Source organism: Drosophila elegans, unplaced genomic scaffold (genome assembly GCF_018152505.1).
Source record: "Drosophila elegans isolate 14027-0461.03 unplaced genomic scaffold, ASM1815250v1 contig_271, whole genome shotgun sequence".
In the NCBI taxonomy this organism is placed as follows: domain Eukaryota; kingdom Metazoa; phylum Arthropoda; class Insecta; order Diptera; family Drosophilidae; genus Drosophila; species Drosophila elegans.
In genome coordinates this window covers 823,124-842,545 of record NW_024545647.1, presented here as the reverse complement: position 1 = coordinate 842,545, position 19,422 = coordinate 823,124, and the positions used below count along the sequence as shown (strand labels likewise).

Sequence of the window (19,422 nt, the reverse complement as noted above, 5' to 3'; positions counted from 1 at the left end):
GTGTGGTTTATTACAGCCCATCTGTAAGCTCTGGGTATTACGGGCAGACAGCGTGTTCTTCCGTTGCGTTGGATTTTCCGATGGAGCATACCTTTTCTCAACTCATAAGTTTTTAGTAAATATTCCTCTAATTCGTCGTTACGTAGCTTTTCGATTATTTCAGAAACTTCTGGATCGCGCTGTTGTTCGGCGAGTAGCCAGTTGTCGGAGACCTCGGTTAAAGTTATGCGCTTCTCGACTACCTTTTCTAATTGTTTTTATCAAATCTCTTTTTATCGTAATTGGCTTTCCGATCAATGTTTTCTTTGGCTTGCGCTCTAATTTTGTCCCTATCTATTACCTCCTCTTCTTCTGTAATAGGCAACAAACCGAATGGCCTTCCTTCCCTGCCGATCATTAATTCCAAAGGACTTACTTTGGTGACACGGTTAATCGTACTATTAATAGCTAACTGAACTTCTAATAGCGCATCTTGCCAGGAGCGCTGGCTTGTTTCGATCGCTGTAAGCATACTTTTAAGCGTACTCATTACGCGTTCAACTTGCCCGTTAGCTCGGCTGGCGCCGGTGGCAATGAAATGAAGGTTAATTTTCTGGGAAGAGCAAAACTCGCGGAATCCGGAACTGGCAAAAGATCTACCCTGATCGGCAATCACACGCATTGGCAAACCAAACAACGAGACAACAGATTTCATTGCTCTCACACAGTTTTCCGTATCTAAACTCAAAGTGTGATACAAATATACGAACTTAGTATAAGTGTCTATAATAACAATGACATACTCTTTTTGGTCATTCTTGCCACTCAATTTCCCTGTAATATCGATATGCAGAGTATGCCAAGGTATATCTATTTTTGGAATCGGATGGAGTTCTGCCTGCACTTTACCTTTAGAGCCTTTATATATTTTGCATGTAATGCAATTTTCTACGAAACGCCTAACATATTTTGACATGTGGGCAAACCAATAGTGCGCATAAACTTTATCTAATGTCTTCTCCCAACCCAAGTGCATTACAGCTTCGTGTACGTGGTTTATTACAGCCCATCTGTAAGCTCTGGGTATTACGGGCAGACAGCGTGTTCTTCAGATGCGTTGGATTTTTCGATGGAGCATACCTTTTCTCAACTCATAAGTTTTTAGTAAATATTCCTCTAATTCGTCGTTACGTAGCTTTTCGATTATTTCAGAAACTTCTGGATCGCGCTGTTGTTCGGCGAGTAGCCAGTTGTCGGAGACCTCGGTTAAATTTATGCGCTTCTCGACTACCTTTTCTAATTGGGAGTCTTTTTGGACGGGTAGAGGACTCCGAGATAGAAAATCAGCATGAGACATTCTCTCCCCTTTCCTATATTCAATGCGAAACTGAAAAGCCTGCAAGTACCCCCACCACCGGTGTACCCTCGGCGTCAATGTGGTCTTGGAACGACTTGCCCTTAATGAATCGCAATCCGTAAAAATCACAAATTCGAGACCCTGCAAATAATGCCTGAAATGTTTAACGGCGTTCACCACTGCGAGAGTTTCTAACTCGTAAGAATGGTATTTGAACTCGACTGGAGTTGTGCATTTACTAAAATATTCGATTACATACGGCTTTTTATCTATTCGGTGCATCAAAATGGCACCATAACCAACCATACTTGCATCTGTATGCAACTCGACAGGGTGTTTGGGATCGAAGATGGTCAGTACTGGAGAACTTGTCAAAATTTCTATTATTTTCTGTCTTAGTTGTTCATTTTCGTCTTTCCATGTAAGTTCCTTGCATTTTTGAGAAGTTAGTAAAAATAATGGTTTTAATAATTTTGAAAATTTTGGCACAAAAAGCCGGAAGTAGGAAGCCAATCCTATGAATTGTCTTAACTGAGGTACCGTCTGAGGAGGTGGTAGTTCCACAAGTGCTTTTATTTTGCGACCATTTGGTCGTATTTCTCCCGCACTAACTTCATACCCTAGGTAATTTATTTTCTGTGTGAGGAATGTACACTTGTTTATGTTAAATGAGAAACCGGCTTCCATTTAAATTTTAAGGACTTCATCTAATCTTTCCATTGCCTGAACTTTCGTTTCTGCAACTATCAAAACGTCGTCAATATAAACAATAACATAGGTATGGGCTTATGGTCCCAAAGCATTAATTATTGCACGTTGAAACACCGATGGAGCGTTCTTTAACCAAAATGGCATGGCGAGAAATTCATACTGCCCCTCGGGCGTTACAAATGCCGTACGTTCGACCGAGTCCGGGTGAACTGGAATTTGATAAAAGCCACTAGCCATATCTAAGCAAGAAAAGAAACTAGCTCCCCTCATACGGGCTATTTGGTCAGCTATAAGTGGTAACGGGTATTTATCTGCCACCGTATTTGTGTTTTGTTTCCTGTAGTCTACGCATAAACGATCTGAACCGTTCTTCTTCTTGACCAGCATCATCGGACTAGCAAAAGGGGAACTACTAGGACGTATAACTTTTGCAGACAATAATTCGTTAATCATTTCCCTAACATTAGCCTTTTCTTCTTCACTAAGTCTATATGGGCGACGCTGAACAGTTTTATGTGGATCAATGGGTCGTATGCTGAGCAGCCCTGTTGTTACTCCTTTGTGTGGAATGCCCACTATAAATGATTTTTCAGATTTAATTCATACGACAGTGCTTGTACCATTTAAGGCTTATAAATAATAAATTTATTTGCTTCAATTACGACTCCGAAGCCTTGACTTAAAATATCTCTTCCAATAAGAATATCAAAATTCATAAAAGTATCCATAATAACGTGAAACAATATTTCAAGAAAATGTTCGTTTATATTAACATTACAAATTATCTGTACTGTGCTCCACACCGGTTCGTTTCCGATGCCCCTTAAAACCACTGTGCTAGTCTGACGCTTAACTTCGCTGCTACACTTTCCTTTACAAGAGAACATTCAGCGCCTGAATCAAAACAAAATGGAATAGACTCACCAAATTGTTTCAAAACTCCCTTTGGTTCTATGGCCACCAAGTTTACTCTTTTGTTAATCTCGACTTCCTTGAGATTATGTCGATTACGTGGGCATTCCGAAGCATAGTGCCCGAACTCCCTACATTTGAAGCAGGTCCTGTTGTTGACTGCGCGTTGTTGTTGTCCTGGAGTTGAGGTGGTCCGGTGTCTCTCGTCCGTTCGCCTTTTTTGACAATCCGCAATATTATGGCCAAGACGCCCACAGTGATGACACTTGCCCTTAATGAATCGCAATCCGTAAAAATCACAAATTCGAGACCCTGCAAATAATGCCTGAAATGTTTAACGGCGTTCACCACTGCGAGAGTTTCTAACTCGTAAGAATGGTATTTGAACTCGACTGGAGTTGTGCATTTACTAAAATATTCGATTACATACGGCTTTTTATCTATTCGGTGCATCAAAATGGCACCATAACCAACCATACTTGCATCTGTATGCAACTCGACAGGGTGTTTGGGATCGAAGATGGTCAGTACTGGAGAACTTGTCAAAATTTCTATTATTTTCTGTCTTAGTTGTTCATTTTCGTCTTTCCATGTAAGTTCCTTGCATTTTTGAGAAGTTAGTAAAAATAATGGTTTTAATAATTTTGAAAATTTTGGCACAAAAAGCCGGAAGTAGGAAGCCAATCCTATGAATTGTCTTAACTGAGGTACCGTCTGAGGAGGTGGTAGTTCCACAAGTGCTTTTATTTTGCGACCATTTGGTCGTATTTCTCCCGCACTAACTTCATACCCTAGGTAATTTATTTTCTGTGTGAGGAATGTACACTTGTTTATGTTAAATGAGAAACCGGCTTCCATTTAAATTTTAAGGACTTCATCTAATCTTTCCATTGCCTGAACTTTCGTTTCTGCAACTATCAAAACGTCGTCAATATAAACAATAACATAGGTATGGGCTTATGGTCCCAAAGCATTAATTATTGCACGTTGAAACACCGATGGAGCGTTCTTTAACCAAAATGGCATGGCGAGAAATTCATACTGCCCCTCGGGCGTTACAAATGCCGTACGTTCGACCGAGTCCGGGTGAACTGGAATTTGATAAAAGCCACTAGCCATATCTAAGCAAGAAAAGAAACTAGCTCCCCTCATACGGGCTATTTGGTCAGCTATAAGTGGTAACGGGTATTTATCTGCCACCGTATTTGTGTTTTGTTTCCTGTAGTCTACGCATAAACGATCTGAACCGTTCTTCTTCTTGACCAGCATCATCGGACTAGCAAAAGGGGAACTACTAGGACGTATAACTTTTGCAGACAATAATTCGTTAATCATTTCCCTAACATTAGCCTTTTCTTCTTCACTAAGTCTATATGGGCGACGCTGAACAGTTTTATGTGGATCAATGGGTCGTATGCTGAGCAGCCCTGTTGTTACTCCTTTGTGTGGAATGCCCACTATAAATGATTTTTCAGATTTAATTCATACGACAGTGCTTGTACCATTTAAGGCTTATAAATAATAAATTTATTTGCTTCAATTACGACTCCGAAGCCTTGACTTAAAATATCTCTTCCAATAAGAATATCAAAATTCATAAAAGTATCCATAATAACGTGAAACAATATTTCAAGAAAATGTTCGTTTATATTAACATTACAAATTATCTGTACTGTGCTCCACACCGGTTCGTTTCCGATGCCCCTTAAAACCACTGTGCTAGTCTGACGCTTAACTTCGCTGCTACACTTTCCTTTACAAGAGAACATTCAGCGCCTGAATCAAAACAAAATGGAATAGACTCACCAAATTGTTTCAAAACTCCCTTTGGTTCTATGGCCACCAAGTTTACTCTTTTGTTAATCTCGACTTCCTTGAGATTATGTCGATTACGTGGGCATTCCGAAGCATAGTGCCCGAACTCCCTACATTTGAAGCAGGTCCTGTTGTTGACTGCGCGTTGTTGTTGTCCTGGAGTTGAGGTGGTCCGGTGTCTCTCGTCCGTTCGCCTTTTTTGACAATCCGCAATATTATGGCCAAGACGCCCACAGTGATGACACTTGCCCTTAATGAATCGCAATCCGTAAAAATCACAAATTCGAGACCCTGCAAATAATGCCTGAAATGTTTAACGGCGTTCACCACTGCGAGAGTTTCTAACTCGTAAGAATGGTATTTGAACTCGACTGGAGTTGTGCATTTACTAAAATATTCGATTACATACGGCTTTTTATCTATTCGGTGCATCAAAATGGCACCATAACCAACCATACTTGCATCTGTATGCAACTCGACAGGGTGTTTGGGATCGAAGATGGTCAGTACTGGAGAACTTGTCAAAATTTCTATTATTTTCTGTCTTAGTTGTTCATTTTCGTCTTTCCATGTAAGTTCCTTGCATTTTTGAGAAGTTAGTAAAAATAATGGTTTTAATAACTCTGAAAATTTTGGCACAAAAAGCCGGAAGTAGGAAGCCAATCCTATGAATTGTCTTAACTGAGGTACCGTCCGAGGAGGTGGTAGTTCCACAAGTGCTTTTATTTTGCGACCATTTGGTCGTATTTCTCCCGCACTAACTTCATACCCTAGGTAATTTATTTTCTGTGTGAGGAATGTACACTTGTTTATGTTAAATGAGAAACCGGCTTCCATTAAAATTTTAAGGACTTCATCTAATCTTTCCATTGCCTGAACTTTCGTTTCTGCAACTATCAAAACCTCGTCAATATAAACAATAACATAGGTATATGCTTATGGTCCCAAAGCATTAATAATTGCACGTTGAAACACCGATGGAGCGTTCTTTAACCAAAATGGCATGGCGAGAAATTCATACTGCCCCTCGGGCGTTACAAATGCCGTACGTTCGACCGAGTCCGGGTGAACTGGAATTTGATAAAAGTCACTAGCCATATCTAAGCAAGAAAAGAAACTAGCTCCCCTCATACGGGCTATTTGGTCAGCTATAAGTGGTAACGGGTATTTATCTGCCACCGTATTTGTGTTTTGTTTCCTGTAGTCTACGCATAAACGATCTGAACCGTTCTTCTTCTTGACCAGCATCATCGGACTAGCAAAAGGGGAACTACTAGGACGTATAACTTTTGCAGACAATAATTCGTTAATCATTTCCCTAACATTAGCCTTTTCTTCTTCACTAAGTCTATATGGGCGACGCTGAACAGTCTTATGTGGATCAATGGGCCGTATGCTGAGCAGCCCTGTTGTTACTCCTTTGTGTGGAATGCCCACTATAAATGATTTGGAATATTTTTCTAATATTTCACCTAATTTTTCTTTATCAAACTCACTTAATTCTTTATTAAAATTAAAACGATTTTTCAGATTTAATTCATTCGACAGTGCTTGTACCATTTAAGGCTTATAAATAATAAATTTATTTGCTTCAATTACGACTCCGAAGCCTTGACTTAAAATATCTCTTCCAATAAGAATATCAAAATTAATAAAAGTATCCATAATAACGTGAAACAATATTTCAAGAAAATGTTCGTTTATATTAATATTACAAATTATCTGTACTGTGCTCCACACCGGTTCGTTTCCGATGCCCCTTAAAACCACTGTGCTAGTCTGACGCTTAACTTCGCTGCTACACTTTCCTTTACAAGAGAACATTCAGCGCCTGAATCAAAACAAAATGGAATAGACTCACCAAATTGTTTCAAAACTCCCTTTGGTTCTATGGCCACCAAGTTTACTCTTTTGTTAATCTCGACTTCCTTGAGATTATGTCGATTACGTGGGCATTCCGAAGCATAGTGCCCGAACTCCCTACATTTGAAGCAGGTCCTGTTGTTGACTGCGCGTTGTTGTTGTCCTGGAGTTGAGGTGGTCCGGTGTCTCTAGTCCGTTCGCCTTTTTTGACAATCCGCAATCTTATGGCCAAGACGCCCACAGTGATGACACTTCACTAGAGATGGTAGTTTCATTTTCTTCCTTTCGACTTCGTTTCCAAAGGATTCGTTGCGTTTTAAATACGCATACGCCTTTAATTGTTGCTGCAGATCGTTGCGGGTTTTAACAGCGCCCGTAAACATTGACTTTAAAAGGCCAGCATCCAAGTTTGAAAGATGCGTCAAAACGATGGATACGATGAGCTCTTCCAATTCAATTGATTTGAATTTTGACATAAGCGACGTCACCAGGCGGCTTCCGTATTCGTGTAAATTCTCTCCTGGTTTTGGACGCCCATTAAAGATGTTCATCAACGTCGCTGCCGGGGTCTCGATACCAACGAATCGTTGCACAAACAATTCCTGGAATTGCGGCCATGTCATGCCGCTGAAACGAATTTGCGCCAACCACAGGGAAGCACTTCCTTGCATAGCTTTGCTGAGTGCCATGACAAGAGCACTGCCTTGTCGATTGTTTTCAGCAAATATTAATGCAACTGTATTACACCACGCACTTGCATCCGCGCCCGCACTATCAGGGTCGAATTTCGGCAATGATATGGAATTCGGTTTAACTTCCGTTAATGGCACTCGCGGTGCGTTCATTGATTTCACAAGTTCCAACAAGGCACGATTTTGAGCTTCTAATGCAGCTATAACACTTTCATTGTCCTGTGGCAAGGCCGATCCCACTTCTGATAACGGAGAAGGAGTATTTTCATGGTCTGCCATTTCGATTGCGCAGTAAGTCCCGATCGCGCCAAGAGCCCAATTCAAACTGACTACCCTTCAAATACCAGAGCTCATCTTCTTGCAACTTCTTGCTCTCCGGTTCTCTCTCTCTCTCTCTTGGGCGACCGGGCCTCACTCGACGACTACGCCACTCTAAAAGAGATCTGGCAATGCCGTCGCGCTACGAGTAGAGCAGGAATTCCTAGAATCCATGTTTTACCAGGAACCAGCGGCTTATGCTAAGCGACAACCGAATCTGAGCGCCAAATAACTTTAGCGTTCATCGAATTCAAATATTTCTGAGAACTGCGACACGGCCTTCTTGACCTGCACACGTCCTCGTGTATGCGTGGTCATGACCCATTAAGCTTTACAACAAGCAGTATTCCTTTCAATTATTTATTGACATTAGCTTCTAATCTAAATCATTCAATTATTTCATAAATATACAACCAATAACAGCGTTTCTTGTTATATCTCAACAATATTCATTTTCACAATTTCTCTTTATTTCCAATTGGACACCAACTCGTCCTCCTGACTCCCGCCACGTATCCACACAGGATCATGGTGCAGTCGTATACACATATGCTCCCGCCACGCATTCACCCAGAATCGTGGTGCAGTCTCACACAATTGTTCTTGCCAAGCATCCTCGTAGGATTTACACATACGCTCCCGCCAAGCATCCCCATAGGATCATGGTGCAGCCGTATACACGTACATATGCTCCCGCCACACATTCACACAGAATCGTGGTGCAGCCGTATACACATATGACATTCGGAGCTAATTATTTTCATCAATCGAATGATCAAATTCTTCATCTATTTCTGCAAGTATTTGCGTATCAGGTAGAGACCGTAAATGTTCGTGTGCATATTTATACTGCCGTTTACTAGTTATCGATTTTAGTTTATATCTGTCTCCCTCCAAAACTTCAATAATTTCAAATGGCCCCTTAAATTTAGGATCTAGCTTCGTTTGATTTCTCTCTTCATTTTTAATCAACACATAGTCACCAACCTGGTGCTTTACAATCTTTGCTTTGTTTTTATCAAATCTCTTTTTATCGTAATTGGCGTTCCGATATTCCTCTTATTCGTCGTTACGTAGCTTTTCGATTATTTCAGAAACTTCTGGATCGCGCTGTTGTTCGGCGAGTAGCCAGTTGTCGGAGACCTCGGTTAAATTTATGCGCTTCTCGACTACCTTTTCTAATTGGGAGTCTTTTTGGACGGGTAGAGGATTCCGAGATAGAAAATCAGCATGAGCCATTCTCTCCCCTTTCCTATATTCAATGCGAAACTGAAAAGCCTGCAAGTACCCCCACCACCGGTGTACCCTCGGCGTCAATGTGGTCTTGGAACGACTTGCCCTTAATGAATCGCAATCCGTAAAAATCACAAATTCGAGACCCTGCAAATAATGCCTGAAATGTTTAACGGCGTTCACCACTGCGAGAGTTTCTAACTCGTAAGAATGGTATTTGGACTCGACTGGAGTTGTGCATTTACTAAAATATTCGATTACATACGGCTTTTTATCTATTCGGTGCATCAAAATGGCACCATAACCAACCATACTTGCATCTGTATGCAACTCGACAGGGTGTTTGGGATCGAAGATGGTCAGTACTGGAGAACTTGTCAAAATTTCTATTATTTTCTGTCTTAGTTGTTCATTTTCGTCTTTCCATGTAAGTTCCTTGCATTTTTGAGAAGTTAGTAAAAATAATGGTTTTAATAATTTTGAAAATTTTGGCACAAAAAGCCGGAAGTAGGAAGCCTATCCTATGAATTGTCTTAACTGAGGTACCGTCTGAGGAGGGTGTAGTTCCACAAGTGCTTTTATTTTGCGACCATTTGGTCGTATTTCTCCCGCACTAACTTCATACCCTAGGTAATTTATTTTCTGTGTGAGGAATGTACACTTGTTTATGTTAAATGAGAAACCGGCTTCCATTAAAATTTTAAGGACTTCATCTAATCTTTCCATTGCCTGAACTTTCGTTTCTGCAACTATCAAAACGTCGTCAATATAAACAATAACATAGGTATATGCTTATGGTCCCAAAGCATTAATAATTGCACGTTGAAACACCGATGGAGCGTTCTTTAACCAAAATGGCATGGCGAGAAATTCATACTGCCCCTCGGGCGTTACAAATGCCGTACGTTCGACCGAGTCCGGGTGAACTGGAATTTGATAAAAGCCACTAGCCATATCTAAGCAAGAAAAGAAACTAGCTCCCCTCATACGGGCTATTTGGTCAGCTATAAGTGGTAACGGGTATTTATCTGCCACCGTATTTGTGTTTTGTTTCCTGTAGTCTACGCATAAACGATCTGAACCGTTCTTCTTCTTGACCAGCATCATCGGACTAGCAAAAGGGGAACTACTAGGACGTATAACTTTTGCAGACAATAATTCGTTAATCATTTCCCTAACATTAGCCTTTTCTTCTTCACTAAGTCTATATGGGCGACGCTGAACAGTCTTATGTGGATCAATGGGCCGTATGCTGAGCAGCCCTGTTGTTACTCCTTTGTGTGGAATGCCCACTATAAATGATTTGGAATATTTTTCTAATATTTCACCTAATTTTTCTTTATCAAACTCACTTAAGTCTTTATTAAAATTAAAACGATTTTTCAGATTTAATTCATACGACAGTGCTTGTACCATTTAAGGCTTATAAATAACAAATTTATTTGCTTCAATTACGACTCCGAAGCCTTGACTTAAAATATCTCTTCCAATAAGAATATCAAAATTCATAAAAGTATTCATAATAACGTGAAACAATATTTCAAGAAAATGTTCGTTTATATTAACATTACAAATTATCTGTACTGTGCTCCACACCGGTTCGTTTCCGATGCCCCTTAAAACCACTGTGCCAGACTGACGCTTTCCTTGTAACTTCGCTGCTACACTTTCCTTTACAAGAGAACATTCAGCGCCTGAATCAAAACAAAATGGAATAGACTCACCAAATTGTTTCAAAACTCCCTTTGGTACTATGGCCACCAAGTTTACTCTTTTGTTAATCTCGACTTCCTTAAGATTATGTCGATTACGTGGGCATTCCGAAGCATAGTGCCCGAACTCCCCATATTTGAAGCAGGTCCTGTTGTTGACTGCGCGTTGTTGTTGTCCTGGAGTTGAGGTGGTCCGGTGTCTCTCGTCCGTTCGCCTTTTTTGACAATCCGCAATCTTATGGCCAAGACGCCCACAGTGATGACACTTCACTAGAGATGGTAGTTTCATTTTCTTCCTTTCGACTTCGTTTCCAAAGGATTCGTTGCGTTTTAAATACGCATACGCCTTTAATTGTTGCTGCAGATCGTTGCGGGTTTTAACAGCGCCCGTAAACATTGACTTTAAAAGGCCAGCATCCAAGTTTGAAAGATGCGTCAAAACGATGGATACGATGAGCTCTTCCAATTCAATTGATTTGAATTTTGACATAAGCGACGTCACCAGGCGGCTTCCGTATTCGTGCAAATTCTCTCCTGGATTTGGGCGCCCATTAAAGATGTTCATCAATGTCGCTGCCGGGGTCTCGATACCAACGAATCGTTGCACAAACAATTCCTGGAATTGCGGCCATGTCATGCCGCTGAAACAAATTTGCGCCATTCACTGGGAAGCACTTCCTTGCATAGTTTTGCCGAGTGCCATGACAAGAGCACTGCCTTGTCGATTGTTTTCAGCAAATATTAATGCAACTGTATTACACCACGCACTTGCATCCGCGCCCGCACTATCAGGGTCGAATTTCGGCAATGATATGGAATTCGGTTTAACTTCCGTTAATGGCACTCGCGGTGCGTTCATTGATTTCACAAGTTCCAACAAGGCACGATTTTGAGCTTCTAATGCAGCTATAACTCTTTCATTGTCCTGTGGCAAGGCCGATCCCACTTCTGACAACGGAGAAGGAGTATTTTCATGGTCTGCCATTTCGATTGCGCAGTAAGTCCCGATCGCGCCAAGAGCCCAATTCAAACTGACTACCCTTCAAATACCAGAACTCATCTTCTTGCAACTTCTTGCTCTCCGGTTCTCTATCTCTCTCTCTCTTGGGCGACCGGGCCTCACTTGACGACTACGCCACTCTAAAAGAGATCTGGCAATGCCGTCGCGCTACGAGTAGAGCAGGAATTCCTAGAATCCATGTTTTACCAGGAACCAGCGGCTTATGCTAAGCGACAACCAAATCTGAGCGCCAAATAACTTTAGCGTTCATCGAATTCAAATATTTCTGAGAACTGCGACATATTTATAAAACTAAATCAAATATACAACCAATGGATAAAAGCAATTTAGTTTACAATACAAAGAATGTAATTAAATATATAAAGGAACGAGTAAATATAAATTTAAGACAAGGATACAAATCTGAACCAACGGTTCTTCTGCAAAAGGAAGAACAGTACATAAAGCGCTTGACATTAGAAATGTCTTATGTTCATAACACAGTGCAACACATTGGAAGCCTTATTTGATATTTTTCTACCGCTAAAACTCGTAAGCCAAGAGAAATGTTGTTTGTTTCTTCGGCAAACTCAAAGCTATCGAATGGAAAAACCAAGTTTAAGACAAATTTACTGGAAACATTTTCATCTTACTTTAAAATCTTAATATCTACAAAATTGCTAACATTTTTCAACAATTTATTGTCCATAAATTCACCACAAAAAAAAAATTTACGCCTGAAAACAGAAAATATTTTTATCTCTTTATCATGAAGATGGAACATTCACGAATCTACCAAATTATTAACCTCAACATTCTGCCGGTAAATCTATTTATACGGATTTTCCAAGCTTGCAAATACGGTGAATTTTTGGCTGTTAGCGGCTCTAAAGCCGCTAATTGCAGATGTTTACGAAGACTACGGGGACTAACAGTCGAAAAATACCCTTTTTTAGCTGAGATAGTAAAATCTACATTAAATCGGTTTACCGGCGCATTGTTGAAGTTAATATCTTGTTAGATTCGTGAATGTTCCATCTCAAAGATAAAGTGATAAAATTATTTTCGGGTTTCAGGCGTGTATTTGTAAATTTTTGTTGTCGTAACGTCAGTTTAAGCAATTTGTTCAAACTTCGTCGAGTTCTAGCATCTTTGTACGGAAACCTATATTGGAAAAATGAAAAGTGAAATAAGCTATTGATGACCGATGGGTTCGGCAGAACTGGAGATAGAAATAAAATTGGCAGAAAAACGTTTTTTATACCAATAAAAAAAATGGTTCCATACAATGATTGTTGAGTGACATTTTTCAGGATGTCCATCTGGGAAATAAAGGTTTGATCTCTGGAGGAGTTCATCGATTTAGTTTTGTAAGCCAATGTAATTTAGTTGTATAAAGATCGTTAAATTCTTTCGACCATCGCTTTATAAACCCCAATATACAAATTCCTTGTTTTTACATGGCAGTAGAAATTTAATTTTGGGTTAAGAAGAACTGCAAAGTCGTTGACTCAATATATGCGGTCTAGTGGCATACTAGCGGCATACTATTATAACGTTACATTAAAGGCAATTCAGATTTTTCGGAAACCCGGCTGATCTTATTAAAATAAAAGAAGAGAATGATTAAAAGATTCAAAAGCCTTACTAAAATCTGTATATAAAACTTCAGTCTTCATTTTGAATATTAAATCCCTTAACAACTGTTTGTAGGTTTATTGAGTTTTTATTATTTATAAATGTGGTTGCCCCTAGAACATAATCTAGTGACAGTAGGACGCTAAACCAACACTTGAATTGGTTAAACTCGGAGAAAATCATGCATATGAGGGCCAAAGACACAGCGATGCTCACTCGTAGAATGCAGAGTAATTGAATATACAAGGATTACTTGAGTACTGATTTTATTAGGGTTGAGGTCGGGTTTATATACACGATTTCAGAGTCAAGGAGGCCACCATTGCACAGAAGTGGAATGGGGTTGTTAGTTAAAAATACATTGCATTGCTTAGGTTCTAAGATATACAAAGTCAACATACTTGTCTCCCACACAGGGAATTTATAGGCTAGAGTTAGTAAAAATAGATTCCGGGTTTTGAAGGTAAAGCAGGCAGAGCATTGGCTTCGCTGGCAGGTCGAGGTCCTTTGACGATGACGAGGTTGGTTGAGGCGACTTGTTTTGGAAACGTTTCCATACATAAAATATTATAAACCCAAGTGATAAAATTAGGGCGATATAGACACTTATGTGGTGATGTTGTAGTTCGACGATCTCGATTGGCATTTTTATTTTTATTCTTGGAATCAGTTCCTTGTTGAGCTCATTTAATTCATTATAACTTAGCTTTAATGAATTATTTGCTTGCGAAACTTTATAAAGCGGTGTTAAAGATTCATTTAGACTACCAAATCGAACATACGATAATTTCAATGTTCCAGTAGACGTTACCTGATGGCCAATAACACTCAGAACAGGATTTCTTAAAGTGCACTTCGGATCCAAGGATAAAAGTCCAATATTATCAGTTGTAATGGTTGATAATTGATCATCACATACTGCTGATAACTCCATCGGTGATTTAATTGAAAATGTCCATTGATTTTTTGTTTTCAATTTTTGCCATGAGAATGATCTCGTTGAACCCTGTGTTTGGCACAATGACTAGGATCTGTTGTTAAACAATTGAAACTCACAATGATTGTCAATGGAGAACATGGATTGCTTATCTGAGCAAATATACTCTTCGCCATTAAGTATGTTACAAAGTTCAAATTCACTTGACTACATAGTAATGAACTGATCTCGAGGTTGATTCACAGCCATAATTGGATATTCAATATCAAGGGAAATCATTTTATTGTTGATGATTATCGGTATTGGAACCAAGTTATATATTTCAAATAACTGTGTTGATACTAACGGCAGTGTTAATTTAAAGATTACATAATCCTTTACCACCTTTGCTTCTGCCTTCATCAACTTATAAAGTTGAAATACATTGTCGTTGACGAGAGGGAGCATTTTTCCATGTGAATGAGAACGAGAAGTGGACTTATTTTATTGTGATGCACATTTGTCAGAACATGTGAAATTTCTGTCTGAACTCTCTGAAGACTTGCTGCCAATATGGGTAATTAATTCGTCAACGCAATATAACATTGAAAGGCTTTAAGAGAATCTATTAGCTATATCCTCCATTTACTGAGTCATTATTTTTATCCTTTTATCGATAGCAGCTTCATCTCGTTTCATAATGTTTATTGTAGAATCAATTATCGAAGTTTGATTCTTAACTAATTCTAAAATGTAATCTTTATTCGATTTCACCTTTTGAATAGTTGATGACATCTTCTTGGTATATTCTGTGTCTAATACGCCAAATAAACTGTTGGCAATATTTCCAACAATATCCAAGGGAGAACGACGCGTTCTTGACATGTGGAGTAAATCATTTTCAGTTTTTATTTCTTCACAAACGTGTTGAAAATGATGGTATACAGCAGCACATGCTTGGACTGGTTGTATATTTGAACAACCTTAATTGTCCCCATGTAAATTGTCTTTACATCTTCGAGGTACGGTTTTTAATTATAATAAGCTATGATTGTCCAGTCTGCAGTTGCTAGTCGAGTAAACCTGGTTATATTAATCGGACCTGCAGCAGCTAATGGTAATAGCAGCAGTAAGATTAATAACGGCATCGATAGCATTGGTAAGGATGGGCTCTTCCGCCTTTTTGGTTCTTGATCTTCTTCTCCTTCTGCATCTTCTCCATTTATTTCCTTTCGTTTGTATATTTTATGTATCAGCATTTTGACGATCTCGTCATTATATGGCAGTAAGTAGGGATTCATTGCATCCCGAGAAATTGGGGCATTTTCCACTCTTGTTCCTATTCTTATGATAGAGTTTTCGTCCAAATGAAGATGAAGAGAAGCGACCTTGCTGCTGTTGGGTAATGGTCGTTCGGGATGACGTCGAAGGTGATTAAATTCATTTGTGAAGTCAGCCTGTTGTATACACCGTATAATTATCCGCCTAGCTTGTTCCAATTCGTCTAACTCCAGTAGCTCGGATTGTTTTATATTTTTACGATAACAAAATCGTAACATGTATGCAATTATACGTTGTAAGCGATTAAACGAGTTTCTATGTTTAATTCGATATATTTCTTCTCCTAGTGTACATGTTGCCAATGTAACAATTTTAATTTTCCGTTCCAAAGAAATAGTGTTATCCTTTGGAGCTTTAAATAGAGCTGGCCATTTCTCTTCAGATCCATGAAGAAAGAGTGGTCCGTATAACCACAATGTATGACCGCTTAGTTGAGATGCGGGTATCCCTCTAGATAATACATCTGCGGCGTTGAGATTTGATGACACATGTCTCCATTGATTCGGGCAGGTTGTATCTTGAATTTTCGACAACCTATTTGCAACGAATGTATTCAAATTCGATGCTTTCGCATTTATCCAACATAACACGATTGTCGAATCTGTCCAGTAATGACATTTTATGGATTCTGATTATAAGTTTAGATCACCTTTTTCACCTTTTCAGCAAGCTCTGCGCCTAACACAGCTGCACATAACTCTAGTCGCGGTAGGTTTTGCTTTTCAAGAGGTGCTACTTTTGATTTAGCGCATAATATATATAAACAACAGCACCAAACGCTTTTTCAGAAGCATCCACAAAAATGTTTAGTTCTTGCTTATGAGGTATTTTTCCATCGAAAATGTGTCAATAGTCATTTTGTTTAAGCAAAGCAAGTTCTGTCTGAAGGCCTCCCACCTTTCCTTTAGGGAAACTGAAATCTCTGTGTCCCAATCTAGTTTAAGGACGGAAAGATTTTGTAGAAAGATTTTTGCTCTGATTATGACTGGAGCAAAAAGACCAAGTGGGTCAAAAATTTTACCCAACTCAGAGGCTACCACTCTATTTGTAATTGTTTGAGTGTTATGTTATTGAGCCTTGCCACACAAGTTGTCATCCTTAGGGCTCCAAATGATTACCAACGTCTTAACACTAGTATGTTCCAGTGCAGTGCCAAGATTTATGTTGCCAGCAATATCTTCAGGTAAAACATCCCTTAGTAGCTGGTGTGAATTAGAGCACCATTTTCTAAGCTTAAATCCACAAGGCAGCAAGATTTTGTTCAACTCTCCTTGAATCCTTCGAGCATCTATAATTGTGTCTGCTCCGGTTACGCAGTCATCAACATAGAAATCGTTCTTTAGTGCATTTGATCCCAATGGCCATATTTCCAAATGTTTATTGGCCAAATGCTCCAAGCATTTTGTGGCAAGAAATGGAGCTGAAGTTGTGCCATAAGTCACAGTTTTCAGCCGTTCCAACGAAAGGAAACGCCTTGTCGCAATATCGCAATATTTCCCCAGGGCTGAGGGATCTTCAGAATACGGTAATCTGATTATTAACTTTCCGTCTTGTGCGTGTTGAAGATTTTCCAAAAAATGTTTCTCGCAATGTCTTTCCTCTGGTGTCCTGTATTTACATATTGGTTCCATGTTGTCCAATTTCCAGAATTTTTCCAACGACGATTTTGCTTCCTCGGCTGAGGAAACTATCATGCAATTCTGTGGCATTTTTGAGCACATGGTGATTTTTCCAGCAATGATCCAACCAAATTCGGTGTTCTGGAGAATCGGATTGTCTGGATACGACTTGATTTGCTCTGGCCTTATGATAGAGAAGTGATGTTCCGCGCCAAGCAGTAAATCAATTTTTCCTGGTCTTGCGAAATGAGGATCAGCAAGCGGAATATTGTTTGAGATTTTTAAATCACTTATTTTTACTTGTTCATTGGGCTGATCTGCCACAATATGAGGAAGAACAAATGCTTCGACTCTTGCTTCAAAATCACTATGTTTTGATTTAATTAGTACACTAACACGTCCTTTACTTATTCGCGGCTGGCCTCCAACTCCCTCAATGCGAAGGTTTGTTGGATGTAGTTGCAACGATAACCGCTTAACGAGTCTTTCTGATTTTAAATTTTTTTGTGATCCGGAATCGAGAAGTGCGCGAAAATCTCCTTCTTGATTGTCAAATCCTTGCACTATGACTCTAGCCGTTGCTAACAGTGTGTATTTTTTCTCACAACTGTTTTTAGTAGCAGCAGACGCTGCTGTTTTTGGTTCGGTACTGGAATTTCCGTTACCTTAATATAGCAATGTGTTGTGTTTTTTGTTGCATTTTATGCATGTATATTTAGACATGCATTGTTTGGACATGTGGTCTGCCTTTAAGCAATTAACGCACAATTTTTTCGCTGGACCCAGGCCAGCCTTTCAGTAGGAGAAATATCCTTAAATCTATCGCATTTGTAAATGCTATGTCCTTTTTGACAAAACAGGCACGCCAATGAACTCGCTGTCGCTGAAGCACTTGTTTTGTGTTTTTCCTTATGCATTTGCCGCCAATGGCTTCAAGTGCGAAAAAACGTTGTTCCAGGAACGCAAGAAACTCTTTTATTGATTGAAATTCCCTGGTATCTAAAATTTGTTTGCTCATACAGTGTGTGCGTGAGTCGATCTAGTTTTCTTGTCATATGAAACAGAAAGACTGGATCCCAGGTTTCTAATCTGATTCCAATATTTTTTAAGACTTGCAATGATTCATTGATGTTGTCATGCAAATTTTATATTGATTGAGAATCATTTGTCCCATTAGGGTGATCAAATAATTTTTCAAATATCGCAGTAGAAAGGACTCGCTTATTATTGAAACGTTCTTTAAGCATGGTCCAGGCGGTGTCATAATTAACTTCTGTTAATTCTAAATGCCTATCTAACCTTTCTGCTTCTCCAGAGAGATTAGCTTTAAGATACCACATTTTTTGTATCGTTGGGATAGCAGATTCATTAACAATTTTATTAAAAATGTCATGAAATTGTTGCCATTTTAGATAGCTTCCATCAAATTTTGGAATGGAAACTTTTGGCAACTGTATTGAAGAGATTTTAGCCACCGATGAATTGGTAGCTACTGAAACTGCTTCAGTTGATGGCTGGCAAAATTTTAACATTGCTTCTTCAGCGGAGATATAACGCTCCATACTATAACCTAATTCTTCAGGTTCGATGCACAATTTGTAAATTTCAAAATGAAGACTTTCAATTTGTGTCCATTGTGACGACCCACCGTCACAAATATAAAATTCAACTTTCACATTAAAGCTTAAAAAGAACATTCCAAGTACTGGCCTTTTATTATTCAAACGCGCGCCCAAAGCCAACAGCCCGAAGTTATCGATTGCCGATAATCATCGTCCAATAAACCCGATCACCCAAAGCGGGATTATCATCATCGTCCGATCTGGTCACACTAAGCAGCGCCTATATAAGCGGAGACACAGCCCCAGACCAGTCACTTGCGTTCCGACGAATCTCGAGGAAATAACCAACAGGAGGAATACCCGGGTAAGTGTTCTGGTAGATAGTCTTGGTAGTGGTGGTGGATCCGTAAGAGTTCGGTTTGAAATCGGCTTTACGACCTGGTGAGGATCACCGACGCCCGGTGTCGTTATGAAGACGCACCTAGGCCCGGCCGAGATCTCTGAGCCCGGCACGGTTTTCGTAACTTCGGCCTATCTCAGTGAGTTCCTCCCAGAAGTCACGTTACCGGCTTCCGACCCGGAAACGATACGGAGTAGAACGGCAGCTCGAAATTAACGATGCCCTACATTCCCACATCCCACTAAAAAATCCAAGTAGTTCGTTCCTAAAACGACCCAGAACACTACGAACCCGACGTACTCGACCGACGAAACACCGACACAAAGCAGTGCAACATATGGCTCTTCCGTAGCG

At 39.7% G+C, this 19,422-nt stretch overlaps 2 protein-coding genes across 5 annotated transcripts in view; one reads left to right on the top strand and one right to left on the bottom strand.

Annotated features, from left to right (window-relative positions):
* The window catches only part of LOC108134775 (dnaJ homolog subfamily C member 16), a 412,650-nt gene that overhangs the window by 67,115 nt on the left and 326,113 nt on the right, over nt 1-19,422 (top strand). The gene's annotated exons all lie outside the window — the stretch shown is intronic.
* LOC121467240 lies at nt 6,483-9,439 on the bottom strand. Its single transcript, XM_041708566.1, has 2 exons — nt 6,636-9,439; nt 6,483-6,582 (listed from the first exon to the last, which is right to left on the bottom strand). The coding sequence occupies exon 1, from the start codon at nt 7,606-7,608 to the stop codon at nt 6,826-6,828; it is 783 nt and encodes a 260-aa protein (XP_041564500.1). The 5' UTR covers nt 7,609-9,439; the 3' UTR covers nt 6,483-6,582; nt 6,636-6,825.